This window comes from Phytophthora cinnamomi, assembly GCF_018691715.1.
Source record: "Phytophthora cinnamomi strain GKB4 chromosome Unknown Contig81, whole genome shotgun sequence".
Classification (NCBI taxonomy): Eukaryota; Oomycota; class Peronosporomycetes; order Peronosporales; family Peronosporaceae; genus Phytophthora; species Phytophthora cinnamomi.
In genome coordinates, this window is record NW_027151014.1 from 555,539 (window position 1) to 582,552 (window position 27,014).

General features: G+C 57.0%; 8 protein-coding genes across 8 annotated transcripts; 4 read left to right on the top strand and 4 right to left on the bottom strand.

Annotated features, from left to right (window-relative positions):
• Positions 1 to 945: 945 nt before the first annotated feature.
• IUM83_12465 (uncharacterized protein) lies at positions 946 to 1,203 on the bottom strand (the record flags this gene model as incomplete). The annotated part of the gene is made up of 1 exon (XM_067937090.1): positions 946 to 1,203. One exon carries the CDS (start codon positions 1,201 to 1,203, stop codon positions 946 to 948), a length of 258 nt encoding a protein of 85 aa, XP_067785331.1.
• Positions 1,204 to 1,776: 573 nt separating this feature from the next.
• IUM83_12466 (putative thioredoxin) lies at positions 1,777 to 1,983 on the top strand (the record flags this gene model as incomplete). The annotated part of the gene is made up of 1 exon (XM_067937091.1): positions 1,777 to 1,983. One exon carries the CDS (start codon positions 1,777 to 1,779, stop codon positions 1,981 to 1,983), a length of 207 nt encoding a protein of 68 aa, XP_067785261.1.
• Positions 1,984 to 10,102: 8,119 nt separating this feature from the next.
• Positions 10,103 to 10,702, bottom strand: IUM83_12467 (uncharacterized protein; the record flags this gene model as incomplete). Its single annotated transcript, XM_067937092.1, has 1 exon — positions 10,103 to 10,702. One exon carries the CDS (start codon positions 10,700 to 10,702, stop codon positions 10,103 to 10,105), a length of 600 nt encoding a protein of 199 aa, XP_067785258.1.
• A 1,165-nt stretch (positions 10,703 to 11,867) lies between these two features.
• IUM83_12468 (serine/threonine protein kinase) lies at positions 11,868 to 15,308 on the top strand (the record flags this gene model as incomplete). The annotated part of the gene is made up of 6 exons (XM_067937093.1): positions 11,868 to 12,115; positions 12,193 to 12,258; positions 12,322 to 12,534; positions 12,599 to 12,736; positions 12,808 to 12,876; positions 12,944 to 15,308. The coding sequence occupies 6 exons, from the start codon at positions 11,868 to 11,870 to the stop codon at positions 15,306 to 15,308; spliced, it is 3,099 nt and encodes a 1,032-aa protein (XP_067785260.1).
• Positions 15,309 to 16,431: 1,123 nt separating this feature from the next.
• IUM83_12469 (uncharacterized protein) lies at positions 16,432 to 19,916 on the top strand (the record flags this gene model as incomplete). Its single annotated transcript, XM_067937094.1, has 3 exons — positions 16,432 to 16,546; positions 16,633 to 16,868; positions 17,055 to 19,916. The coding sequence occupies 3 exons, from the start codon at positions 16,432 to 16,434 to the stop codon at positions 19,914 to 19,916; spliced, it is 3,213 nt and encodes a 1,070-aa protein (XP_067785349.1).
• A 210-nt stretch (positions 19,917 to 20,126) lies between these two features.
• Positions 20,127 to 21,971, bottom strand: IUM83_12470 (Allene oxide synthase-lipoxygenase protein; the record flags this gene model as incomplete). Its single annotated transcript, XM_067937095.1, has 1 exon — positions 20,127 to 21,971. The coding sequence occupies one exon, from the start codon at positions 21,969 to 21,971 to the stop codon at positions 20,127 to 20,129; it is 1,845 nt and encodes a 614-aa protein (XP_067785219.1).
• A 1,514-nt stretch (positions 21,972 to 23,485) lies between these two features.
• IUM83_12471 (uncharacterized protein) lies at positions 23,486 to 23,728 on the top strand (the record flags this gene model as incomplete). The annotated part of the gene is made up of 1 exon (XM_067937096.1): positions 23,486 to 23,728. One exon carries the CDS (start codon positions 23,486 to 23,488, stop codon positions 23,726 to 23,728), a length of 243 nt encoding a protein of 80 aa, XP_067785367.1.
• Positions 23,729 to 23,867: 139 nt separating this feature from the next.
• IUM83_12472 (uncharacterized protein) lies at positions 23,868 to 25,883 on the bottom strand (the record flags this gene model as incomplete). The annotated part of the gene is made up of 1 exon (XM_067937097.1): positions 23,868 to 25,883. One exon carries the CDS (start codon positions 25,881 to 25,883, stop codon positions 23,868 to 23,870), a length of 2,016 nt encoding a protein of 671 aa, XP_067785203.1.
• Between the last annotated feature and the right edge of the window lie 1,131 nt (positions 25,884 to 27,014).

Below are 27,014 nucleotides of genomic sequence, written 5' to 3' on the forward strand. Positions count from 1 at the left end.
CGTCCCTGACGACGCTGTTACTGAGGAAGCAGCATCACGCTGCTCCTTCATGATGAATCCCAGAGCAACACTATGTTGCTCCGTCGGCGATAGCGTACGCAGCATCGTAGCTATCGCCGCTTCTCCAATGACTGTTGACAGTCGTTGGAGGGCCTCCCACTCTGGGTCAGACAGGTGGGGGCAGTCAGCGCGTGCAACATGCGTTGCAGGCGTGTTGGAGCTCTCCATGGGCATCTCCGTGCTCATGTGGTTCTCGGCTCCGCGTTCGTACGCCGCGTACGAACGTCAAGCAGTCGGTCGTTAGACGGACTACAAAGCGCTACCAGGTGTAGTGGGTCTAACTTGACTCACTACTTTAGCTTACACGTTGCGCAACGTGTATGAGGAAGCGTAAGTACTTAGTAATTACTTAGGTTAATTATATTTGAATACACAAATATAAGTTAAGTAACAAAAGGATTCCAAGTGACTTAGATTAGGTAAAATGAGAACTGTATTGTTTGTGAATTGATCTTCCTCTAAAATCTGCTAAAAAACTGTTTATCATCTATGAAAGGGTTGGCAGCGGCTGGCTGTCAGAGCCCCGCTAATATGCATGTCTCTGATTGGTAGAAAGATGCTGCTTTCTACCAATAGGATCTTTGGGTATGTGTGGACCACTCATTGTGGTGGTCCACTTCAATGTATCCATCGGTGTGTCTTACACCAATGTGAGGAAGTATCCAAAACGTTTAACAGATAACCTATCTGTTAAATTCACAAGTGGCTTGCAGCCACTTGTACGTGTAACCCCGTTACACTGACAGTTCGATCCGCACTGGACGAAGTAATTGCGGCTGCCGATGGAGTTGCTACAGGCCGCCCACGGCTGAAAAAGAACAGAACCATTACAAAACTAGATGAGCTTACATTACCAGATGCGTAGGGATAAAATGTAAATATTACCTACGTTTGCATATTCACGAGTCCGAGGTGTTGGCGAATGCAGACTGGCAGCTGCTGCGTGTGGTGCTTGGCTAAAAAACCGTACTTAAGATAATGGTAGAGCTGCAGCGACACGGCGTCCGGGTTGCGCGCGCCTCGCCGCCGCTGTTCGGACGTCAGCATCCTCAGTAGGCTCGCCACGATGTCCTCTCCGAACTGCTCCCACTCGCACGGATCATTGCCGCAGTAGCGACACAACTGGTTAGGGCGCGACTGCATGCTGCTCGACCCCTCAAACTTTTGAATGGAAGTACCGTAAAGCAAACCAGCAACACCACGTGCACTAATCTGTCGTTTTGATTGGTTAACTTTTCTTCTGTGCGATAAATTGATTTGCTGAGCTATAGGTCGAAGGAGACCCGTAAGAAATCTCTGGTAGTGAAAGGGTTAAGCGGACATGAAGGCGTGTCACATAGACTTCCAACCAATGATGAGACGCCACGTCGCGCTGGTCTGAACTAATCCTTGCGGTAAAAAACCGCCGGTGAGATTATTTTTCTTTAGAATGAAGCCCTCTTTGCATGCAATCCCAGTGTTGCTTTGTGCGGCGCTCGGAGCAGGGATGGCAAACAAAATATGGAAGGATTTTTTCAAAATAAAAATATCGAAAAAATATTTTAATTTTCATTTTTATGATATTTTTTTACCATTTTTATACATCAAACCCCGCTGAAACGGATCGCCTGGAGCACCGTATAATACAGTAACTACCTGAATACTGGCCTCAACGCATACTGACGAGTGGGATGCCACCGCAGGGCTACTTCAGCTTCAAAGGTGGCGGAGCCGACCATGCCGATCGAGGTCAAGACACCTGAGGACTTCAGCGGCGCCATCGGCGAGAAGCAGCCGGCCACCGAGCAGTTCTCGGCGCCGCGGTGCGGTGGCTGCAAGATGGTGACCCCCCAAGGTGACGCAGCTGACGGAGAACGAGTTCCTGGCCGTCAAGTTCCTAAAGGTGAGCACCGAGGAGCTGGAGAGCGTCTGCAAGGAGATTGATGTGGATTGCTTCCCCACCTTCCACGTGTGCAAGGACGGCGAGATGACCGCGTCGCACGTCAGCAAATATAGGGCCCCACCTAATAGAGCGCGGTTGTCAGATTGTGTCCGATACAAAACCGAAGTGTTTTATTTTAGTACTTACACGAATAAAAATGAAAAATATTTTTATTATATTTTTTCACGGATAAAAATATTTAAATATTTTTTTTGCCATCCCTGCTCGGAGGTGTGGAGGAGACCTCCTTCGCACCTGAAGGGGTTAGCGGTGCTGACGACGAAAATGCATCTGGTGGGAAAGAACGTTCCAGAATCGTTCTCGACGATAAATTACGGTAAGGATAAGAAAGCCGGAGTTATGCGCTAAATATTACTACCGCGCTGGCATGTTGTCTACATCTTTTGCGCGGCATCCTTTGTAACGAGCAAGTGGTACGACGAGTCCTTGTGACACACGACCGGAGTTTTCGAAATCGAGCCCGTAGTACCTTCGAGCACGCTGGACCTCAAGCACCGTGCGCGATCGCGCAGTAGTGGAGCGAGCTGGAACAGCGAGCGTAACGGGTTGCGACCAACAGGAAGTCAAGTAGTGAAGCGAGCTGGCACAGCGAGCGTAACGGGTTGGGACGAACAGTAGGCAACGGGTTGCAACGAACGGTATGTTCAGTAGCGAAGCGAGCCGGAACAGCGAATGTAACGGGTTGCAATGAACGGTATACCAAGTAGTAGAGCGAGCTGACTTAGCGAGCGTAACAGATCGCAACGAACGGTGTGTTCAGTAGTGGAGTGAGCTGGCACAGCGAGCGTAACGGGTTAGGATGAACGGTATGGCAAGTAATGAAGCGAGCTGGAACAGCGAGTGTAATGGGCTGCGACGAACGGTATGGCAAATAGTGGAGCGAGCTGGAACAGCGAGCGTAACGGGTTGCGCCGAACTGTAGACCCGCCGGTGCGATGCGGAGGGGGCTATGACAAAGAGTGAAGCGAGCTGGAACAGCGAGCGTAACAGCCTATGGCTAACCACACACACACCGCCGCGAAGCGGCGGCGATCGGCTAGTCTTAACCCCCCAACTAACAGAGTATCCTGTCAGTCTGTCCGTCAGTCCGTCCGTTCTCTGTCATCGGGCCTTAGCCTACCGTAGAGCATCGTCCTACCGCCCTGCATTAACGCATTAGTAACCTGTCCTATGGCATCCCACCATCTTCCGGACTGGCTTATTTCTGCGTGATTTCTATTCGTGCTGTGATTGGCCGGCTGATTTGCCTCAGCTTTCACATTTCCTTTTTTGAATTCCGCGCGCGGCGGAGCGAGGAAGCGCTCGGACGTCGGGCGCTACAGCAAGCTCCACAGGACGCGAGCGCCGCACAGGGACTAAGGTACGCTTAGCTACATAGTTTCCTAACTGTAATAGAAGTGTCGGTTTCGGGAGTTCCGCCTGTTGGGATAACTGGTACCTTCAGGGCAGTCGAGGTATTATAGTGTGGGATTAAGGGCGGCCTGGTGCCTACTCCGGTGGGGCCACGGGGGAGTTGTAGTGGGTTCCACGACACGGCCATGTAGTCGAGACTCCCCCGTTGGTGCACAGATGCCAGGCAGGCCGTCCCGAATCTGCAACATTGCTCACTTACCTGCACCCCGGGTTTAATTACCTTGGGGAATGGCATTTGGGTACTGCAGCTCTCCACTATACTGACCGTTTCTTTCTCTAAAGTGGGTAGCAATACCCATTTTAAGATGATAAGAAAGACTGCAGCTGGCACCCGCCGCCGACGTAGGAATTCGCGTGCCCTTGCCGCAGCGACCGCTCTTGGGAGCCGCGACCCTGAGGTGCCCACGTCCGCCCGCCAGCGGCGTGGGAAATCTCATACCAATCCGGGGTAAATGGGGCAGATCTCGGCGAAGCCGGGTGACCTACCTCATCTCCGGGCCAGTGGTCGTGTATGGGACCGGCGCTTTAGGTGGACGCACCTATTTGCGCTTCTGTGTCCGCGGCGGGGCGCGTGTATAGGACCCTGGAAATGGCGACGGTGTTCTTAGACTTTATGTCTAACGCGTCATGTGACTCTGTTGCGTGTACGCAGGCCAAAATGGCTCGAACGAAAAGGAAATGGACGCGCGAGGAGATCGAGGAGGCCTTGCGAGACAACGAGCGTATCAACGCAACCCCGGCTGCCCCAGAGGAGCCTGCCGCTAAAAAGCGCCGCCAAGCGCGTCGGAGGGCTAAACGATACAACTTGAACAAGGAATTTCAAGCGCTTAACGTGGCAGACACAGCTGCAACGGTCACGGCAGTCCAGAGTCACACCACGGTCGCGATCACGTCTGCTGTGCCTCCGCCAGTCCGCAGAGAACAGCCTCCGGTCCCGGTAGCCGCGCCCGTTGTTCCTACAGTTGCAGCAGCGGTTGCCACCACAAGGGAGCAAGCACCCACCCTTACCTCGGCGGAGGCAGCGCGTAGGCGGCGCGCAGCAATGTCGGCTTCTCAAAAGAACGCACTCGAGCTCGCGACCGTGAGAGAGCTCGAATTAGAAGGGCTAACATGACGGGATCCCAGCGCGAGCGTCAGAGACGTAGAGCTGCAGAACTCCAACGTGCACGTCGAGCGTCAGTCCCCGAGGCCGAACGGAGCTCAGTGCGCGAAGAAAACCGTTTAGGACGGGCCAATAGAAGATCTAATCAAACCGAGCAACAACGGGAGATCATCCAGGAGACCGACCGTCGCCAACATGCAGAACATCGACAGCAAGAAGGCCCTGGTGAACGCCAAGAACGGCAGGAACGCGAGCGCGTTCGCCAGGAAGAACGTCGGGCTGCGCTCAGCCAGGAAGTCGTCGAAGCGGAGCGAGCCGCCCGCCGGGAGCATCAAGCAATGGTTCGCGATGCTCAGGAGGAGGAGAGAGAGAGGAGCGGTGACAACAGGAGCGTATACGGCGCAGTACGCTTCGCAGAGGTCATGCACTCGCAAACCAAGAGGATTTCAGAGTCTCTATGCTCAGCGGTTCCAATATCGTCGATGGGCGCCACAGATTGCCTCCGACTACGGTCTGCCCTCATTGCAACGCGTGAAAATGGCCTGCAGAGTCCAAGAAAGGCTGCTGTTTAGAGGGAGCGGTGCAACTACCCCCACTACCTGCTGCGCCACCGCGATTGCACCAGTTGTACATGGACGCCGAATTTCGGCGCCGCATCCGTGCCTACAACCAAGTGTTTGCCTTCACGTCGATTGGGGCGTCCTGTAGCAACCGGTCCAACTTCAGGGACGTGAACCAAGACGAGAGCGTTGCTGGACAACGTGACGTATACACGTATCATATTCAAGGAGCCATGGGGCACTACCTGGGATCTCTTCTTCCGCGTATCGATACGTTCACAAACGAGCCGATGCCCCCCCCCCCCCAAGTTTGCCCAGATCTACATCGTCGACCCAGACATGCAACAACGTGCGGAGCGACGCCGAGGTATTTTCGCTGACCTCCACCCTGGAACGCTGCTGGAGATCGAGCAGATGATGGAGGAGTGCAATCCGTTCGCGCAACAATTTCTCAACTTCGCGGAGAAGCTGCGCGCCGACCAGGCAGCAGGAAAGGAGGTGGTTGATATGGTGTTCCGGCTACACGAAAAGAGGTCGAACCCGCGAACTCACAACCTCCCCACGGTATCGGAAGTTGGAGCGACTCTTATCGAGGACGGCAACTTGGACAGTCCGCGGGACATCCTTCTGCGTACTAAAGATCACTCGCTGCTGCGTCTCTTCGAAACACACTCTGTGTATGACCCGTTGCAGTACCCACTACTTCTTCCGCATGGAGAACTGGGTTGGACCTACACAGATGTGTATGCGAACAACGTGGTGCGCAGAAAGAAGCGTGAAATGTCCCTCCGCGAGCACGTAGCCTACCGGTTATTCCAGAAAGTCGGTGACGAGTCGGTACTGCACCAAGGTGGGCGATTATTCCAGCAGTACTGCGTAGATCAACGAGCCAAGTGCGAACAAGAGCAACTGCGTTGGGTGGCATCTCATCAAGCCGAACTACGGGCCGATCAGTACAGCGGGGTCCAAGACGCGCTTCTAAGTGAAAACACGGCGGTTCTGCGCGAGGGCGAAGCCCTATTGACGGAGTACAACCGCGAAACGGGGGCGCTACAGCACCCAGACGAACCGCAACGCCGCTCGGGACACTTCCTGGACCAAATCGGCAAGCGCATCGTTCTACCAGCTACGCATTCGGGCAGTCCGCGGGCCATGTACAAGTCTCACCAAGATTCCATGGCTATCGTGCGCGAGTACGGAAAACCGGACGTCTTCGTTACTATGACGTGCAACCCTACGTGGGACGAGATCCAGGAGAAGATACCGGAGCCAAACCAAAGCGCTCAAGACCGCCCGGACATCGTAGCCCGCGTTTGGCAGCAGAAACTGGCGGCTATGCTGAAAGACTTGGATGAAGGCGTACTGGGACGTGTTCTGGCGAGGATCTACGTGGTGGAATTCCAGAAGAGAGGCCTCCCACACGCACACATTCTGATTATTCTCGCAGACGAAGACAAGCCGCGTACAAGACAAATCATCGACAAGTTGTGCTCTTCGGAGCTCCCGGACGCCGAGATCAACCCCCAGCTGTACGAGACCATCCTCACTTGCATGATGCATGGTCCATGTGGCGCGGCGAACCCCTCCAGCCCCTGCATGAAGGACGGAAAATGCACGAAGGGATACCCGAAGCCGTTGGTAGAGGTTACCCAAGGAAACGTGAACGGGTTTCCTGTCTGCAGACGTTGCCGCCGGCCTCCAGGAGTACTCAAGTTCAAGGGAAGGGAGTACGACAACGCCACCATTAACCAGTGGGTGGTCCCGTACAACCCCTACCTTTCGCAGAAGTACAACTGCCATATCAACGTGGAGGTTTGTACGGCCCTCACGGCGGTCAAATACCTGTACAAGTACGTCTACAAGGGGTCCGACAAGGCTGTAATAACTGTGGAAGCGGTGGGCGGGGAGTCGAACGGTGCAAGGATGGATCCCAACGAGATTCTTCGGTACCTGAACGCAAGGTATATATCTCCGATAGAGGCATGTATGCGGCTTCTCGACTTCTCCGTTCAAGGCAAGACGCACTCCATTGTACAGCTGACGATCCACCTGGAGAACGAGCAATTCGTGACCTTCCGTTCGAGCGACAACCCGGATCGAGTTATCACGCGCGGTCGCCACACGATGTTGACCCGCTTCTTCGAATTGTGTGCGAGCGAGGCTCCGGAGAACCAAGTTGCAAAGACCATGGTGTACCAAGACATTCCGAAGCTATTCCGATGGGATGACAAGGCAAAGAAATGGGTTCGTCGCAAACAATACCAAGCGGCGCTTGGGCGGATGGTTCATGTGACCCCTCGGGACATGGAGAGGTTCTACATGCGTGTACTGCTGTGTCACCGCAAGGGACCACAGTCCTTTGCCAAGCTTCGGACAGTGGATGGTGTTACGTATGCGTCGTACCGCCAAGCCGCACTCAAACTGGGCTACCTTGAAGACGACGCAGAATGGATTGCGTGTATGGAAGAAGCCGCTGCCTTCAAGATGCCGTACCAACTCCGCCAGCTCTTCGCGACTATCATTGTTTATTCTCAAGTTTCGGAGGTTCGCGTACTGTGGAATCGATTCTAAGAGGTTCTTTCTGAAGACTTCGCGTACACATACCGAGGCTTGGAAGGACAGGAGAAGGAAGACATGATCAGGTTCCACACACTCAAGGACCTTAACGACCTGCTCCAAATCAATGGCTACGTAGTGGCGGACTTTGACCTCCCTCAGCTGGATGACTACCCGCGGCTGGTGCTGGATTCGCTGCTGCGGAACAACCTCATTCGACGCGAACTGGAGGGGTACCAGCACTCTACCCTTCAAGCCATTGTGGACCAAGAAAGCCAGCTGAACGACGGCCAACGAGCTATTTACGACGAAATCATCCAGGCGGCCGAAGTACCAGTTCAAGGCAACAAGCTATTCTTTATTGACGGCCCGGGAGGTACAGGAAAGTCAACTCTGCTGCGGCATATCCTGGCGAAGGTGAGGCTGTCCGGGAAGATCGCGATTGCTGTGGCTTCGAGTGGAATTGCTTCGCTGTTGCTCATGGGTGGGCGCACAGCGCATTCAACGTTCAAGATACCTCTCAAGCTGAACGACAAGTCGACGTGTGCGATTTACAAACAATCGCGCCTCAAGATGTTGATCGAGAGGGCCAGTTTGGTTATCTGGGACGAAGCTCCAATGACTCACAGACACGCCTTCGAAGCGGTCGACAGGTCTTTGCGTGACATCATGGGTAACGACCAGGAGCCTTTTGGAGGAAAAGTATTTGTCCTTTCGGGTGACTTCCGCCCGATTTTACCGGTGGTAGTACGCGGCACACCAGCGGAGACCATCGACGCGTGTCTTAAGTCATCTACGCTATGGCGACACTTCAAGCAGCTGCATCTCACGGAAAACATGCGTGTACAATCGGCAAGTAACGAAAGCACCGCCGCAGAGCTCGCGGCTTTCTCGGAGTTTCTCCTACAAGTGGGAGAGGGTAGACACGAGGTCAACAGGTCCCTGGGCAGGGACTTTGTGAAGATTCCGCGCGATATGCTGATCGACAACATCTACGAAGAAGGAGACGACATTGAAGACGAAGCAATCACACCTGGAGCTGTTCCACGGGGTTTGAAGAACATTATAGATAAGATGTACGCCGACATCAACGATCCCGAGGTTGCTACGGACGAGTACTTTGCCAACAGGACCATCTTGACGACTACCAACGCCGTGGTGCACCGCATCAACCAAGCCGTCTCGGAGCGACTCTCCGGGGAGGCCCGCGAGTATCTATCGGTGGATTCCGTGGATGACGACAACGAAGGCAACTTCTTCGAGCCGGAGGTGTTGCATTCGGTGACTATCAACGGTATTCCTCCACACAAGCTTACATTGAAGGAAGGCGCCCCAATTATGATGATGAGAAACCTGAACCCCGACTTGGGCCTCTGCAACGGAACGCGACTACGGGTTGTCCAGCTCAAGCCCCACGTCATTCATGCTACCATCATGACTAGCGAACGGATTGGTCAAAACGTTCTAATTCCAAGGATCGTCTTCGTCAGCGATGGGGACGCGCGCGAGTTCCCCTTCCGCTTGCGACGTAAGCAGTTTCCAGTTGTACCAGCTTTCGCCATGACCATCAACAAAGCCCAAGGCCAAACTGTCCAGAACCTGGGTTTGTATCTGGCAACACCCTGCTTCTCCCACGGACAGCTCTACGTGGCGCTGTCGCGGGTTACATCCAGGTCCAAGTTCAAGGCTTTGATCGAGTATCCGGAGCTGGAGGAAGACGACGGTGCATACACTGACAACATTGTGTACAGGCAGATATTCGAAGATGCTTAGGCGGAGTAGGCGATCAGCAGTACACACTTCATAATTACATAAATCTATGTCTTTTTTCAAGTGCGTTTCAGTTTAGCAGTATATCCTTTTGACGAAGCCATCGCCCGGCGGAGGCGGGCGGCCCATACTACTGTGACCAAACCCACAACCACCGCCGCGAAGCGGCGGCGCTCGGCTAGTACGAGCAACCCAACTCGGTCGGCCAGTGCCTTAACCATATTTCATCGCTGTTCTGCCGCTGCGGTTGTTGGAATCGAAGTGTATGGGATACTCCAAGCTGATTCGGCGGCATCGGGGTCAGCTTAAAAGTTTGACGCGGGTAATGGTATGAGCTTTTCAATTTATATTTAGGCTTACCACAGCAATTTTACTCGTACCTTAGTGGTCTAGCTGATCCACTAAATGCTTAGTTAGTGTGATGGTACACAGCACCAGAAGTCTACATTCGTGCCAGGCACCGGCATCATCACATGTAGATATGCTATAAAAGCGTTGAGGCGATCTCGCACGGGCGGCGCTGGGGGTTAGCGGCCGAAGTATTACCGCACAAAAAAAAGTCAAGCGCGTTGAAGCCGATCATCGTAAACGAAGTTGGCGAGTACACTCGAAAGAGCTAAAGATTCTAAAGGGTCAAGTATATTTGATGTGATAATCGCGTGTGCTAGCAAAGAGTAGCGCAAATTGCGTGTCTTACAGCTACAGTTGCGCGCGGAGACGTCTACCGACGTTGGACTCATCCCCAGCATCGCTATCGTCGTCATAGTCCGACGAGCTTTCGCTATCGACCAAAACGGACGATTCCGTCTCGATGAACACTTCAATGGGCAGGACGATCACAATCGGCACGTAGTCTTCTTGCCCACTCGACTCGTTGGCATCAGCCGTCTCCACAGACTTGACGGAGTCAACGGAACTGCCTGGAACCAGGGGTAGCGGAACCTCAGGCTCGCAGTCATTGCAATTTCGACTGTTGGCGGGTTGTTCCCCTTGAAGTGCGTCCTGGTTAAAGACGACCAGTAGCTTGCACGGCGGGGAGTCCGAAGTGACGGCTTCGGGAACGAGAGCGCAGGCGCGGCAGTCCGGGATGCCGAACAGGTTGCAGCCAGGGTCTTCGCTCGAATCGAGGCATGCCGGGTCCGTGATGGCCATGATGCCTGCATAGACCAAGTCGGGCGTCGACGTGCACGCTGGGTCTTCGGGTAGCACAAGGACGATGTCCGCCTGGGCGCGGGGGAGGAGGCTCGCATTGAGCACGCAGAACGCGAGGGCCTTGAGCAGGGTCTGGATGCTGACCATGGTAGACTGTTGCAGGTAGATGGCTGTTGTAGTGAGCAGCAAATGCCGAAGTGGGGCCAAAGTTCGGGGCGTGCTGAGAATAGCTGGCCTGCTTGATCCCAATACGAACAACTGCATACCTACCTAGGCATGTCCTAGGCACCTAGGACAGCAATACCAAGCCATGGAAACCAAGCGCCTATAAATACTGGATCATGGCACGAACCAAGGTCTCATGATCCCCAAAACGCAGAACGCGAGCCTACCCGCTTCAAGTTGAAGTGGGGTCTCGCCAAAGTGCGATTTCTCCACGCGAGCAAGCCCAGCCTGCCCGCGCGAATACACAGCAGCGTTACTGCCCCAGTCACGCAACATGTGCTGCACGGGGCGATGTGCCGCGTGCGTCAAAAGCGTTGAGCTCCGACGCTGGGGGCCGCACGCGCCAGCGTTACGGAAGATTTAACTTTCGGCGGTGCCAGCGGAAGGAGCTGGCGACTCACCGAGCCGGTCGCGATCGGGTGGACCGGGCAATCCCGCGGGCAAAGTGAAGTTCCCGTCCTGCGCGCCGCACAGCCTCACGCGCGCCTGGGGTAATCGCCGGCTCTTCTTTGAGCCAAGGCGCGTTCAAGACTCTACGGAGCAGGAAAGCTGAGCCTCATCCCAGCCGAGGGACATGCCCCGTTGCCTATCCGCCCCGGGCTTCCCAAAAAGGCTCTGCCAAGGGAGACAAGCCAGCCTCCGCCACGGGGGACGAGATACACACACAAGTACAAAAACAAAAGAAGGCGTCACGTCAATCATTTGGAGTGAGGGGCAAAAGGGCAAAAGCGTTCTGACTTTATTTTGCGCAAGGAAGTCAGAAAAACCTCTACTCAATGTAATACCCTATTATTTTCAGTTTCACGGGATAAAACTATGTGAGCAGCCTCTGGAACCGCATTTCACTGCCCAACCCGAACCGCAAAGCCCATATCGCTTTTCCTCTGCGGGCAAAAAGGGCCACAGCAGCGGAGACCGAGGACGGACCTTCCCCATACTCTATTGAGCAGCTCTGCGCTGCCAAGACAGACTCGGTGGATAGCAGCCCAGCATCCCGGCAGCTCTCGCCGCGTCGCGTTGTAAAGGCCCCAGCTCGCGGGGCCTCCATTCTCCAACTGCGCGTCGCCGCGCAGACTTTTCCTTCCCCATGAATGGCTCGCTCCAGCTCGTGCTGCTGCTGGTCACGGGCCTCGGGGCCTCGCGGGCGGCGGCCGAGGCGTGCACCAACGCCAGCACGCTGGTGGAGGGCGAGACGGACACCACCGCTGTCGTGTACGACTCGGACTGCAACGCGCGCAGCTTCGAGGTCGTGGTCAGCTCCACGGTCGAGCGCAGCCTCAACCTGTCCAACCTCGACGTCGTGCAAGTGCGCAGCTACCCGCGCGTGTACCAACTGTAAGACCAAAAGGTAGCACCTCGTTACATGCAGAGAGCAGAGCGTGACGAGCTGTTCGTGGAATCCCTTGTGACAGGCTGCTCAACAACAACGAACTCGAGAAGTTCGCGCCCGCGGACTCGGACAACGACATGGAGGACTTGTACGTGCATGAAGCAGGTGCAGTGCAACGCTGTGCTCTTGACTGATGGAGATTTTGCTGCAGGGAGCTCGCGGACAACTTCATCACAGACCTGTCGGCCTTCAACTTCCCGCGTCGACTCAACTACCTGGACCTGAGCGCCAACTCGATCACGACGCTGTCGTCGTCGACGCCCTGGCCCGAGTCGGGCGAGCTGCAGACGCTGCTGCTGCACGGCAACTCGCTCAGCTCGGTGGGGGTCGACACGTTCACGAAGCTCGTCGCGCTGCAGTCCCTGTACGTTGCAGGAAGATGGAAGAGGTGTGACGATGTGGTTGCTGACTTTGAGCGAATGTTGTAGGTCCATCTCCAACACGGGCATCACCAACCTGGACGACCTCATGCTACCGGTGTCGCTGCGCACGTTGAACGCGACTAAAAACTCCTTTACAAGCGCGTCAACCAACTTTTCCAACCTGCCCACGGCCCTGCAGTACCTGTGCGTACCAGTTGACACGAGAAATTGGTAGTGACGCATATTCTGATCGACTTGTGTTTTTATTTCTCCAGGGACCTGAGCTCCAACTTGCTCACGGCGTTCCCGACCATCGTATCGTCTCTCTCGACGCTTGTGGAGCTGTACGTTCCGACATCTGCACCTTGGCCTACGTGGTCACTGACTAACCTACACTTTTGCATCGTGCAGGAACCTTGAGTCGAACGGAATCAAAAAGGTCAGCGGCGTGACTTTCGCTTCGACGCTACGAAAAGTGTACCTAGCAGACAACCCGCTGTCCACGATCGAGATTTGCCGCTCGGATGTGAGTGTGTTTCAGAGCCTTACGGAGTTCACAGTGCCGTCTTCTCTCGCGAGCACGTGCTCGAATTCCAAGGCGACGCACGAGGAGATTCAGGGGGTCTCGTTCTGCGTTCTCGAGGACGAGGAGTGTGTCATCTCGTCCACGTCTGAATCGGAGTCGAACAGTCTAGCTCAGGCAGACATCAACGACATCTCAAGCTCTAGTGGTGCGGCCTCATCGCAGGAATCGAACACGAGCTCCAACTCGTCCATTTTCTCGGCCGAGTCCATAGGGGTCATCGGTAGCACATTCTTTCTTGTTGGAATCCTGCTCAGTGCGCTGGTGTTCGGGTTCATTTGGAACAAGCGGAGAAACAGCAGCGACGGGAGTAATGACCACTCGCGACGTGCTGCGATGAAGATCAACCGCGATCGTCGCTTGGGCAGCAGCGGTGGAAACTTCATGGTGTTCACGTCCAGCGGACGGGTCAGTCGCGGAAATGGAAACGAGGAATACCGCGATACGGACAGCAAAAACGACAACCACAGCACTTTTGGGAGTGGTTTCCACACCCCTGGAGAAACAGCGTGGGGCGTGTACGAAAGTCCTCTGGACAAATACAACCCGGTCGCGATTCTCGAGCCAAGCCCCAACGACAACGGCTATCTCGGAGCCAGCACGGCTTCGCTGCAGGTGCGCAGCAAGCTCAAAAGCAAGATCAACCTGGACGATCTGTTAGTGTACGAGATCCCGCCCGAGGAGATCCAGATGCGTCGTGCGCTGCACATGTCTGCTTCTAAGATGAGCAGCAAGGCTGCGCTGGCGTTGAGCTCCGTCGGAGTGGGTAACCCCCGCAAGAAGATGGATAGAGCGCTGTTTCTGGCCGAGTACCAGGGCTACAAGGTGGTGATTCAAGCACTCATGCGCTCGAAGAAGCGTCTCGAGAAGCGTTTCGTCGAGCAGATCCGTCTTGCTGCGACGTTCGACCACGCGTCAATAGTGCACTTCATTGGTGTCACCACCGGCTGCAGCACCACTGCCAGTCGTCGACGTGGCAGTAGTGCTGTGGCCTCGCCACACCCGTACAATGGCAACGGGCCTACCAACAGCACGAGTGAGAGCATGGCACGCGCTACAACCAAGAGCCGATACCCAAACATGGGTGCTCCGTCGTGGCACCTGGGTGTCGTGTTCGAGTTCATGCAGCACGGCTCTCTCGCTACGATGTTTGAGTCGGAGCGCCACCGTCGTGAGGGCAAGGGATTCCACCCGAACGCCAGCGTTGCGGCGAGTATCGGCAGCGGTAATGGCAACATCTTCAGCTGGTACCCGGTGTTCGCGAACTCGAGTGCGAGCGTGAACGCGAACCCGAACGCCGACTGGAGGTGCAAGCTGTCGATCGCTCTGGATGTGGCCATGGGCCTGGTCTACCTGCACGCCAACAACTGCGCACACGGCCGTGTTTGCGCGCGCAAGGTGCTGGTCAATGAGCAGGGCGAGGCGAAGCTGAGTGCGATGGATGTGCTCCTGCCTTCGGATCTCACGCCGAAGAAGGACGACAACAACAACAACAACCGCATAACGGACGACTTCCGTGGTTCGCTGAGGGAGAGCGCGATGTGGACCATGCAGAAGATCACGGGCCTCCGCGCGACGCGTTCGTCCAAGGCCAAGCGCCACGGCTCGGGCGGCAACCTGGGCCGCCGCAGCCGCAACGCCAACAACAGCGGCCAGAGTGACGTGAGCGGAGTGAGCGCAGCCAGCAGCGTCACGCTGGACGGCGACAACCCCGCGTTCGAGGAAGAGAGCGACGAGTTCGACGCGACTTCGCTGAACTCCAGCGGCATCGGGTCGGCCACGGTGGCGGCTCAGCGGGACGACGTGTACGCGTTCGGCACGTTCCTGTGGGAGCTGGACACGATGATCGCCGTGGAGGAGGACCTGGCCAGCTCGAAGGTCGGCGTAGGCGGCGACCCACACCTGCTCCAGTTCTCAGCGGATTGCCCGCTGGAGCTGCAGGAGCTGGCTCGTCGGTGCTGGCACGAGGTGCCAAGCAAGCGCCCGGACGCCATCGACGTTCAGGAGGAGCTGGTGCGCGTGCTGGAAGGCCGGTTGACCACCACCGGCCAGGCTCCGCCCACCTGGGCGAGGCCGAGCTACCTGAGCTCCAACAGCGCGCTCAGCAGCCTGTCGAGCTCGGAGCTGTCGTCCAATATGTCGTCGCTGCGGAGCTCGTGCTCCGTCATGGCCGTGTCCGTGGCCGATCTGTGAGAGAGTACGAGGCGGCTTCAAGGCACCAGTTGATGTATTTATTCGAGCTCCGCATCCGCAGGAGCACAATTTTGTCAGCAAGTCCCAAGTGTGTCTTCGTGTGTGAGCCGGATCACCGTGACTCGGGACGCCGTGTCCCGAGTATTACAATTGCAATGCGGGCCTCGACAGCCTCGACGCGTCCCCGATCGGAAGGGAGGTGGGACTGTCGAGCGCCCTGCATAGATAGAAACGCATATAACCATGGATAACAAGTGCAGTGCTTCAATGCAGGTCCCTGTTGAAGTCATGTCGACGGTGGCGCTGTTCGTCGCCACATCAACACGAGAGGGAGCAGCGCAACGTCTGCGTCAAGGTTTCGCTTGATTATCAAGTTGATACTCTCGTCGACGAGCGCCAGACCTGCCAGGTCGCCTGGCTTACTTAAGGATACATGTATTAGCTCCATTGTCAAGTCGGGACGATGACGGCGGGGGCCTGCCCGCCGGGGCGACGTACAGGTACGGTTGCCGCTGTAACTCGGGCATCTGGTCTCGCGGCGCCACCATGGCGTCTCGCGATTTGCGAGCCTTTGGGTCTCGGCCGCGGCGGGAGCCGCTCCTTCGACCAGATCCCCGCTGGGCTATGCGAGCCAAGCTGTCGAGGCGGAAGCGCAGCAACGGGCACATCGCCTGGTCCAGGCTCGACCACCGCGAGGCGCGGGAGGTGGTGAGCTGCTCCACCGCAAGGCGACTTGGGCCGCGCCCGCATTGCAATGGCCAGCACCGGCCAGCCACGGGCGCCGCTCAAACGTCCAGCAGACGCTCTGGGCCGCGCGGGCCGGCGCCACGCACACGCAGAGGCAGGCAGGCAGGCAGGCAGGTTCAGCTCCAGCCGCCGCGACAACCTGGCGAGCGAGCAAGCACGCATACCAGCTGGCGGCGCATGTCATCCACAGCCGGTCCCTGGCCGTGACAGGTCTCTCCTCTTGCTCGCCCGCTCTCTCTGCTTCTTGGCGGCTCTTATCCCCCAGTCTCACTTCGCCTCGAGCTAACCACGCGCAGCGCTCGGTAGCTCCACCATTTTCCAGACGCTGCTCCGCTCTGTCGAGGCCCACAACGCCTCGGCCAACACCTCGCGTTGCATGCGGCGAGGCGCCACTGACTCGTGGGCGCCACGGCCCACGCACACGGCCACCACGCCGCGCTCGACGCGCTCCGGCTCGGCCGCGACAGGAACCATCCTCGTCAACCTCGACGGTGCGTGCCACGCCACGCGCGACTCAACTCGACGCAGGCCACGTTGGACTAACCTTCTCTCTGTGTGTCTCGGCTGCCGGCCGCAGTGTTCATCCATCGGGCCAACATCGGCCGCGACATCAGCCCGAACGACGAGGACCTGATCGTGCTCTTCCGCCGCAACAGCAAGGAGGTCACGTCCGAGCCCGCGCACTGGAGCGCCGAACACTGCGCCGTGTGGAACCAGCACGTGGGCATCCAGACGTCGCTGCTGCGCCACAAGAAGGCGGGCGGCGCCAGCAACGAGTTCCTCAAGAAGGAGTACGAGATCGTGCTCGTAGCGGTGAGTTCCTTCGTGTGCAGGCCAGGGTGTCCGCCCGCGCGACAGGCGCCCCATATGCCCCGGACGCCCATTACACGTGGCGCCAGGTGTTGCATGCGGGGAGACGAACCTGCGGCCCGGACGCCCCGAACTGATCTCCGTACAGCACTTCTGACTCTTTTGCGTGTCTTGCGTTGCCCCCTGTAGCTACCGAGCCACTCGGCCGTCGCGCTCTTCTCCTTGGACTTCGCCACGCTCGTCCAGCTCGGGGCCAGTTCGCAGGACAGACAAAAGTCCTTCCGCATCTCGCCGCTCAAGTGTCGGGACCTGGCGGCCACGCTCGAGTTCGACATCACGTGGGACTTGGTGCAGTCGCCTAGCAGCTCGCAGGTGGGCTCCAACACGAACGCCAACATGATGATGCATCCGGGCGCCAACTCGCACACGACCGGCCTGGCTGGACTGCCACCGTCCTCCACGCTGCTGGGCAAGAGCACGCAGCAGGCGCAGAAGTCGCAGACGCCCAAGACACAGGCAGCGCAGACGCCTCGGTCGCGTGAGGCGTCCAGGTCCAGACGAACCGTGAATGACACATCGGTCTCCACTCGACGGACGACCACGAGTCTCAGCTCAGCAGGCAGCGAGCGCGAGCTGTTGGAGGAGCTTTCGTCTTCGAACTGCACCAACTGTCGATCGGCCAAGCGGAGACTCGATCGCAAGGAGGTGCAGGTGCTGCAACTGGAATCGTTTCTGAAAGAGTCGCAGAAGCGTATCGACGCGCTGTCCGCGGAGAACGAGGAGCTGGGCATTCGCGAGAAAGCCGAGACGCGCAACGCAGCGCAGCAGCGAGCGCTGAGTCTGCGTCTGCTGCAGGAGCTCGAGACGGCGGTGCAATTGTGCAACAGCCAGATGCAGGTCCAGGACATGACGTTGCTGCCACAGCGGGAGCTGATCGAGCGCGTGAAGAAGTTTCACGAGGAGGTGGACCCACTGCGTGGACACTCGATGAGTTCACGGCCGTCACGCACTTCTCAAGTATCTCAGACTTCCTTTGACTTCCGTGCCGAGACGGAGGCCGCGTTGCAGCGCAACCAGAGACTACAGCAGCAACTGGAGTTCTTGGGCCGATCGATGGACTACGATAGCGAGAATATTGAGGGCAGCACTCGGACTCATCGTTCCGCCACGGATGCATCAGGCACTACGATCTCGTCGGCGCACAGCGGCAGCGTGACGGTGGACTGCGAAGCACGCCCCGTGGCGCTAACTATGACGCAGCAGCTGAACAACCTTGAACGCGAAAACTTCAAGCTCCGCGCAGAGCTCGAGGGCGCGCTGGCCAATGCTGCAAGCGCTTTGAAGAAGCACTCCGGCGGCTTCCCGTCGGGCTTGACGTCGGGATTGTCTCTGACTGCGGAGGTGTCAGAGACTACGAGCTCTTCTAGCCGAGATGATATTGATGAGCCTGAGAACGAGGACTCTGCGCTGCTCACTCGTATTCGCGAGCAGCATGAGTTTGAAGCAGGCAGATCTGCAGCGCTCGAGACCGAGCTGGACAAGGCAAAGAGCACAATCGATAGGCTAAAGGACCAGCTCGAAACAGCTCAGAACGAAAGCGCGTACAGGGAGGAGAAGGAGCAGCCTCAGCAGGCACCCGGGTTCCTGGACAAGATCTATGCCGACGTCGGCAAGGCCAAATTGGTGCTGGAGGAACGCGTAAAGCAGCTGGACGAGATGCTTTCCAGTGCCACCGAGGAAAATGCTCACCTTCGCAGCGAGATTGAAGAGCTACAAAACCAGAAGAACAGCAGCCAAGGCCAAGTAACATCGGCTGAGATCGACGAACACATTGCAGAGCTTGAACGGCTACTGGAGTTGCGTGAAAAGGAAAAGAAATCGAATGAGTCAGAGCTTGCTGCTACCAAGAGGCAGCTTAAGGACGCTGAAGCCCGCGCTAGCGCAGGTCAAAGGGCCAAGGCTGAGCTAGAGAGTGAGCTCGCGGGAGTGCGCCTTACGCTGAAAATGGCGCAAGAAGCGACGACGCAGCTCGAGAACCAATTGGCTTCAATGTCTGCCAATCCCCCTCCCGCTACGACAAACTCGACGTCGTTTGTGTCTCACTACTCGGCTGCAAGCGACTCGACTACTCAGAACGACGAGTTGGCCGAGGTGCAGAAGCAGCTGAAGCTGTCAAAACAGGAAGTCATGCAGCTCCGTTTCCGCAGCAATCAACTTGAAAGTGTCCATGAGCGTCTGGAAGATGCACTAAAGGAGAAACGCACGCTGGAGGTGAAGCTGACAGCGCTGGAAGGTCAGCTATTCGAGCAGCGTAGTCGCACTATTAACACTGACAACAGCAGCTTCATCGCTCCCTCGCTGGATGCCAAGAGCTCGGCCATGCTCACTGAGATGCAGCGCGAGCTGGACCAGAAGTCCGCCGCGCTGACGATGGCGGAGCGTGACCTTGAACGCATCCGCGGTGGACATGGTGGTGAGTCCGGTAGCACCCCTGGCAACATCGAGGACGTGGCCGATAAAGTGAAGCGCTTCGAGAACGAGATCGCGAACCTGTGCCAGCGCAACGAAGAGCAGGCGAAGCGTCTGGAGAAGCTGGGAGCCCGCGTGACCGTCGCCATCCGCGAGCGCGACGAACTCGAAGTTATCGTGCAGCAAATGGTAACGGAGATGTCGCTTCTGGGCAAGGACGTGAAGCTCCCTGGATCAACAGCCCGAGACCACCGCACGATTTCGATTCCCGAGACGGAGGAGTTCGAGGAGAAGTCGCCGTCCTCGATTCTTCACCGCATGACTCCGCCGTCGTCGGTGCAGACCGGCAAGATTACAGACCGCTACGCTAGCGCGGTGGCGTCCAGCGCGTCCCACGCATCGACTTCTTCTGCGCCCGGCGTGACGAACAGCAAGGTGGCGCAGCTCATGAAGAACTTCTCGGCGCAGAACAGCGACAGCGACAGCCCCAGTCCGTCTCCGAGCGGCGTGGCGGTCAAGCGCCCCATGAAGCTGGACTTCCGCATCCGCAAGACCTCAGCCTCCAGCCACCGCGGCAACTAAACCCCGAACCCCTAATTATTTGATGTCGAAGTAAAGCAATGAAGTGCAGCAAGAAAAATAATGAGATTGTGAGCCGTAGATCGCCCATAACAACGTCCGCCAACGGAGTTCGAACAGTAAAATGAAACGTTCAGAGTTAAAGCGACTAGCGACTGGCGAAAGTAACGGTTTTCATCAGTCGCGCTCTCAACTTCAAACAGCACCGCACGCCTAGATCCAAGTGTTGTGCGGCAGGCTCCCCGGGCGGAGGATGTGATACGGCTGGGCCTCGTGCTCCTCGTTAGCCACGATGAAGTCGTCGATGGCTTGCAGCTCGGCGTCGTACGCGCGGATGACCGGCTGCAGCCTCAAGTCGTGAGTGAATGGGGCCGCGTGGTACACGGACTTGAGTGTCGTTGATTCCGGCCGCGGCCGGTTGAACAGTGCGCTGAGAAAGATCATGGAGGGGAAGAACTCGCGCGGCTGCAGGAAGCTGAACACGTCGATCTTCGCGTGGCCGTCGCGTTCTTTGCGGTTGGGCAGAGGCTTCCAGAGCGCCGCGGCGCTGAAGGGCATGGCTACCGTGGTCCACGTCACTTCTCCGTTCATGGCGTGGTGCTTGACGACGCTTTGGAACACCAGCCTCGTCAGGAGCTGGTGTAATCGCTCCTTTCCTTTAAAAGCCTGGGGGAAGTCGTGCAGGTGCGGGATCTTGGCACACTCAGCCGCCCACTGCTGCAGCTCCACGTCCGTCCTCACAGCTTCGTCGTCCGAGTAGTAGACGTCGAGAAACCCGCCGACGAAGCGCGAGATGGCGTCCGCATGCATCTTCCCGTACACCGCGTACTTGTGTGGCAGGTGCTGGATGCCGCGCGCCTTCACGTCGCTGTAGACGTCGTCGAGCAGCGAGATGCGCTGTCGGGCGTCCTGCAAGAAGCGCACGCAGCCCGCAGCTCCGATGCCGAAGGTCTTATCCAGCGGCGTGGAGGTGTTGAAGAGCACAACCCCCGCCTGTTGCTCTAGGCCAAAGTCAAGAGCGAAGTGACGCATCAACAAGGCCCTGACCGGGTGCTTCTCCGCGAAAGCTCGGTACAGCTCGACGCGGATGGGGATCGACAGCGTGTGGCTCTCGGCGAAGTGCTGCATCTGCTGGAACGTGGCCTCTGCGGCGTTCAAGGCCGTCTTGGCCAGCTGCCACTCCTCAGGCGAGTCGAAGGGCGTGTAGGTGATGCCAGAGTCCACGAGCTTGATAGCCAGCGGAAGGAGCTGCTCGTTGAAGCAGAAGTAGCCGACGACCGACGGCAGATACTTCGTCGGATGCTGTGCGGTTCCTGTCTCGAGGTCCGACTCGACCTTGGAGACGCTGGGGTCCCCCCACTGTCCGATGGTGGCCAAGTCCACTACGAACAGCTTCTTGTCGGCTCGCAGCGAGTCCACGGACGCCCCAGCGCCACAGATTTGTGCCACGTTGTCCGCCGTGAGCGTCTCGTCCTCCGGGTCGGCGTCGGAGTCTCGCACAGCTCTCAGGTCGAAGCCGCGTAGACTGAGACGAGAGGCGCCGAAGCCGACGTCCCCGTGGTCCACCGACTCCACTGGAGCGTCCGCAATGGGGTGGAACAGCTCGTAGAAGCGCGTGTATGCGTCTATAGAGTTGAGCTGTGGCAGCCAACGCGCGGCCAGCGCCGCCATAAGCTCGGGCGTGTCCGGCTTCAGGTCGCGGAGTTCCACCAGGTCTTGGTACTGCAGCTGCTCGGCTATTGAGCCCGGGCGGGCCACGGGCCCCATGTAGATCGGGATGTCTTGGCCGTCGATGGGCCACGTGCGCTCTTCGTTCTGGAGGTTGTTGGCCATGAACTCGATCTCTGCAGCGCGCTCGGAGGTGTGCGCGATGCTGAGGAAGGAGGACAAGGTGTTACAAGTTGAAGTGGAGGAGTTGAACAGGGTGCAGACGTCGGACGGCTCGTCGGTTGTCAGGACTAGAGGAGCGTAGTCGTCGGCGAAGAGCAGCGGACCCAAGTACAACCAGCTTTGCGTCACTGCAGCGGACACCCCCACGGCTGTGAGGAAGTATTTCATCGTTTCGTTAGCGGTGTCGAGGCCTGCAGATTGGAAAATGAGTAGGGGATAAGTGACCATCGATAGCGCTGCATCTTGCATCATCGGGGCTGGACGTCTGCATGGTAGGCATGGTGCCATCGAGGGTTCGAGGACAAGTGCAACGAGGAATGTAGCCATCTCGTGCTGAGCGCCGTCCGCGCTTCAGAGTCTGGGTTGTGCTGGCCGAATCGATGCAATGTAAGAACTTTGATTTCGTCTTAGTGACGCTCATATGGCTGTGAAGTTGTGCACGACCTGCACTTGCCAAAGCCGATGGAATTAAAGACCGTCAAGCTTCCGTTGCCGGCGCTAAATCGGATGCTGTCGCTGCGACTGTGACAATTTGGTCGAGGCGCTCGTACGCAGCGCACAGGACGAGCACAGTTTGATCGCGAATCGATTCGTATTCGAACGTGATCGTCGGGATAGCGCCACGAATTTAAATGTCTGGTTGCCATCGAATCTACAGTACAGGAGGCGTACTCACGCCGACGTCCCGGAATCACCCGATTTGTGGTGAGCTTCATATCTCGGTCGCGTTCGTGTTAAATACTATCTGTCCCAAGTGAGCTTACACGATTCCGAGATGATCATTCGCCCGCAGAGTAATTGCAGGCGTGTGGCACCTTTCTGTGCTTGCGTCTATGCTTCACGAGCGCCGAATTCGTACTACTTCACAATTTTCTTCTCCGACCAACTTCGATCGGATGGCCCTCCGCGGTTTCCTTAATTAAAAGCTTAGCTCTACTCGCGCTGATGGTCGACGCGAACACTACCAGCTCGGAGCCGATTCGACGTCTCCGAACCGAGCCGCTAGGAGACAAGAACGTCGAGCTACACCCGACACGAGAGTTGCAGGGAAAAATCGGAGCCTGGTTTCGCATTGTCAAGACAAACTCACCAACCAGTTGACGACAAGATATAATCAAGCACGCTGCAAACAAAATCACAGGAAACGACAAATAAAAGGCCAGCATATACGTAAGCTTATAACCAAGGTATCGATCGTGACAAACGAGGTATTGACTGTAAGCTTTGATTCCATCTCGAGCTATTATATGAACCGACAGGTGCACTTCGTAGTATTAACGCAATATGAACGTCCAACTCGAACTGTTTCACCCTTGCGAAGCATCCAAGCTCACATACCTTCAAATTATTAAAGTGTTGAGCTGTTTGGTAAGCATGTACAGTGGAGAAGTGGAATAAGTGTACTGGGGTTCTGAATCCCCCACGTGACTCTCAGGTCGTGTCGAAGTGAAGCATCACCAGGCACGCTAAGCAAATCACAGCATTTGCGATTGCTTGTCCACAAGGAAGTCCCCCGAGTGACTCGGCGAGTCGGGACCTTGGGGTCGATAGTCAAAACTACCAGCAGGAACTGCCTTCGGATGCGCTCAGGATTGGAATGAAGGCAGGACTACGACAAAGCGAGGCGCTGACCCTGGCTATCGTTCAGTTTAACATTTGTCAGATTCGGACGAAGCAGCGCGATGGCAGCGTCCTCCGGTCTCAAATTCGTCGCTCTGCTCACGCTCCTGCTACTCGGCATGTCAAATGGCAGCTCGGATCCGTCTCGACACCTCCGCGTCGAGCAGCCAGTGACAAGACAACTGCAGGGGAAGATGGGCTGGTGGGCCGTGATCAAGACCAACTTGGTGTACCAACCGATTGGCTCCAAGCTGTACCAGAAGCTCAGGCAGATCCAGGAGCGAGTTCTGGGCAAGGACGTCTAACTGTTACAGTACTTTAGAGTGAATTTTATACGTCGCTGCCCATTCCTTCGCGGGCCAAAGCCTTTCACCAACACTATGTACTTCTCATCTACGCCTCGATACCCTCGATCGATATCGTCATTGGCATTGCCTACCTACTCTAGTCCAGCTCCGAGATGAACGTGCTCGTGTATGAAGTCTCGGGCGACTGGTGTCGGTAGCGCGTGTTGGCGTTCATCTGACTCGTGAACTGGTACACCGATTCGGCGCTCATCTGCAGCTCCTGCATCCTCCGCACCAGGTCTGCTCGAGAGTTTGCAGTGTTGGCTGGGCGCTGAGGTGCATACGAGTAAATCATCTCGGAGTCTTCGTCGGCGTACTGGGGTTGGTGGTGCTGTCGCGGTTGGTACGTGGTCAACTCGAAGCTCGGCTCCTCTTGGGAGCTCTCTAGGTCGCGCGGAGACAGCAGCGTCGACGCGAAGGAACTAACGGACGAGACCGTTTTGGCAGCCGAGGAATCCGAGAAGTTCGACTTGCCGCTGTCCATCCTGGTGACCAGTAATTTGGGCTTCTTGATCACGTCGTCGGACAGCTCGTCGTCGCCGTTTCCTCGCAACGCGGCAGTGTTGGTGCCTGGCGCCCAAGCCACCGTGGACGATTGATCCGTCTCGCGACCTCGCAGCTTGGCTGTGTCGGTGCCCGGTGTCCAAAACCGCATCTGTGAAGTAGAACTACTCGACGAGGAGTTGTGCTCCGAAGAGAACGAGTTCCTGGACCGCCGTACCGAAATCTCGCCGATTTTCACGGGGGCACTGTGCGTGATCTCGTCGAGTCCGTAACTAGCCTCGATCTCTCGGCGAGCAATGGCACGCGCGTCCAAGCGCCCGGCATTCATCGTGCAGTTCTTGCACAGGATAACGTTCAAGCAGCGTACCTGGCCATTAGGTTGGCCCTCATCCCAACTCCGGCTTTGAGTCATGCTGATCATCGTCTCTAGCCGCTTCACGAAGCTCAAGCTGCGGCTCACTCTGCAGCGCGAGCAGATCTTGGCCCGACAGAGACTACACGACGCTGTGCTATGTAAGACGCCGAATTTGCGTTCGCATATGCCACAGCGACTTGACGAGGCCTTCGACTCTGGGTGCGCGCGCCGGAACTCTGAGGCAGCACCTTTGAAATTCAACAGCCAGCCTAGTTTCTTGCTCTGGCCGCACGTAGCAGCCTCCGACACCCCAGCAAGCAGCAGCGTCGTGGCCATGTTGGTCGCCTGATAGTCCTGCATCTTGCCCTTGAAGTCCACAAATCCGCGCGCGAAGATATCGACCTGAGCCGAGCCGCCCTGTGCTGAAGAAAAGAGCGAGCAGGTCGAGAGCCATCCACGCGTGAAGCCCTGCGATACCAGTTCCCCGCATTCTTGCACCTCTACCGACTCACATAGGTGGTAGCCGATCTCTTGAGGCTCCATGGTCCCCGGGACCTTGTGCTGCACAACCCCAGACGCAACCAACACGACGAAGTCACGAGATCTCCGCGCACTTGACTTGCTACGAGCAGACTCTCCGCGGAGGACCCACTGCAAGCCTATGAACTGGAATGGTGTGGCGGCGGTGGGAGGGTGGACGGTGCTGATCATCGCCGTGTCCAGTAGCTCCGAGTCCGTCATGTAGCGCAAACGCAGCTGCAGCTCGGCTGAATCCGTTGCTAGGAGTCCATACATGACGTCGCTCAGACTGCCGTCGATGCGCCCCGTGATCACCGCCGAGGCAACGGACGACGACCCGGGCACTGCTGTCGACGACGCCGAGGTCGCCATGTCGGGCGTGTAGGCAGCCATCGCCACCGCTTTCGTGGGCCTCGCCGCTCTGTCTGTCGTGGCCATGGAGACGACCGAACTGCCAGACATTGAGCCGCCTGACGATTTCGTGCTTCGACTCGTTAGCGGATTCAGCTCCAGGTGCGTCGGTTGTCGCTCCTTGTACACGTTGAGCCCTTCCTGGGTCTTGAGCGGCTTCCACTGCCACTTGTTGTGCAGCGGGTTCTTGCCGCTCCCGCAGGCGGCGACGTGCGCGTCGAACTCCCTGATCGTATCGTCCAGTAGCTGACGCACTTGTCGCTCATAGCGGCGCGCTTGGTCCGGCGTCACGTGGACGGCGGGGAACGGCGTCACGCCTTTCATTCCGGTGGCTGGCGCCTGATAGTCTACGACGCGCCAAACGACAAGTGACCAGGACGATGGAGCTCCTGGGCATTGGCACCTTCTGGGAGGCACCAGGAAGTCCTTCCCTACCCGGATAAGACCCCAGAGCGAGGTGAAAGGGGAACGACAGGTGGCTGTGCTCGACCGATGATATTGTACTCGTCATTATAATAGCGGAGCTTCAACGTCCCATCCATCCACCCGTTAGCTTCGTGTGTGTAGCGCCGTAGGAGATGACCAATGCACGCGGGGCACGCAGAAGTAAACACGTGATGTAGAGCAGGTCGTGGACATCGCGGCGCTCGTCGCAGCAGCCATGACTTGAGTCACCTGCTGTGTTGACTTGATCTGCAGGGAGTCCCCCCGCACAGTCACCTCTGCAAATTGCAGCGCGGAGAGATCATTTCGTCACCTTTCACGCCCCATGCAGACACGTGGTGTGGATGGAGAGTTGATGCCTGTGCCGTTCCATTCCTGTTTCTCTCTGTTCGCTTCTTTAACGTGATGCAAAATACAGTCTTATACCCCGTAATACAAGGTAGCTCTGATCACCAACACCTCACTTGGTCCTTCTTGCTTCGGCTCAACAGATCGTCGAGCCACGCGACTTGAGTGGATTTAACCTTCAGCGACTTGGCGAGTCCGTTCAATTCGACTCCGCCCACGCTCGGAAGTAGGACAACCGATGGCTTTCCGATGCCGTTTGCTTGGGGTGTTAACCATCTCGAACGCAGCCTGGTCCGTGGTGGCCAGCTGGGATAATTCGGCCTGGGTCATCTTTGTCTCCGCCGTGATCCTACAAGGAGAACGGCAACAATCACCAAAAGGACGGTACTATTAACCCACAATGCCCGTCTAATACCGACGTTGAGGAAGTTAGAAACACGTGATGGTGACCAATAGGAGTTTTCACGGTTGGAAAGTAAGTAAGTACTAGTATGGCAGCATCCTCACGGCGAATCATCGCCTCGGTTGCTAAGGGGGCAATCCCACAAATATTCTCTTTCAGAATATTTTTGGCAACGCCCCCCAAATATCATACATATTCTAGTTAGAAAGTTGAACTTCATTTGCAATCGAGTCGAGAACTGCCTCCAACCCCACGAGGTA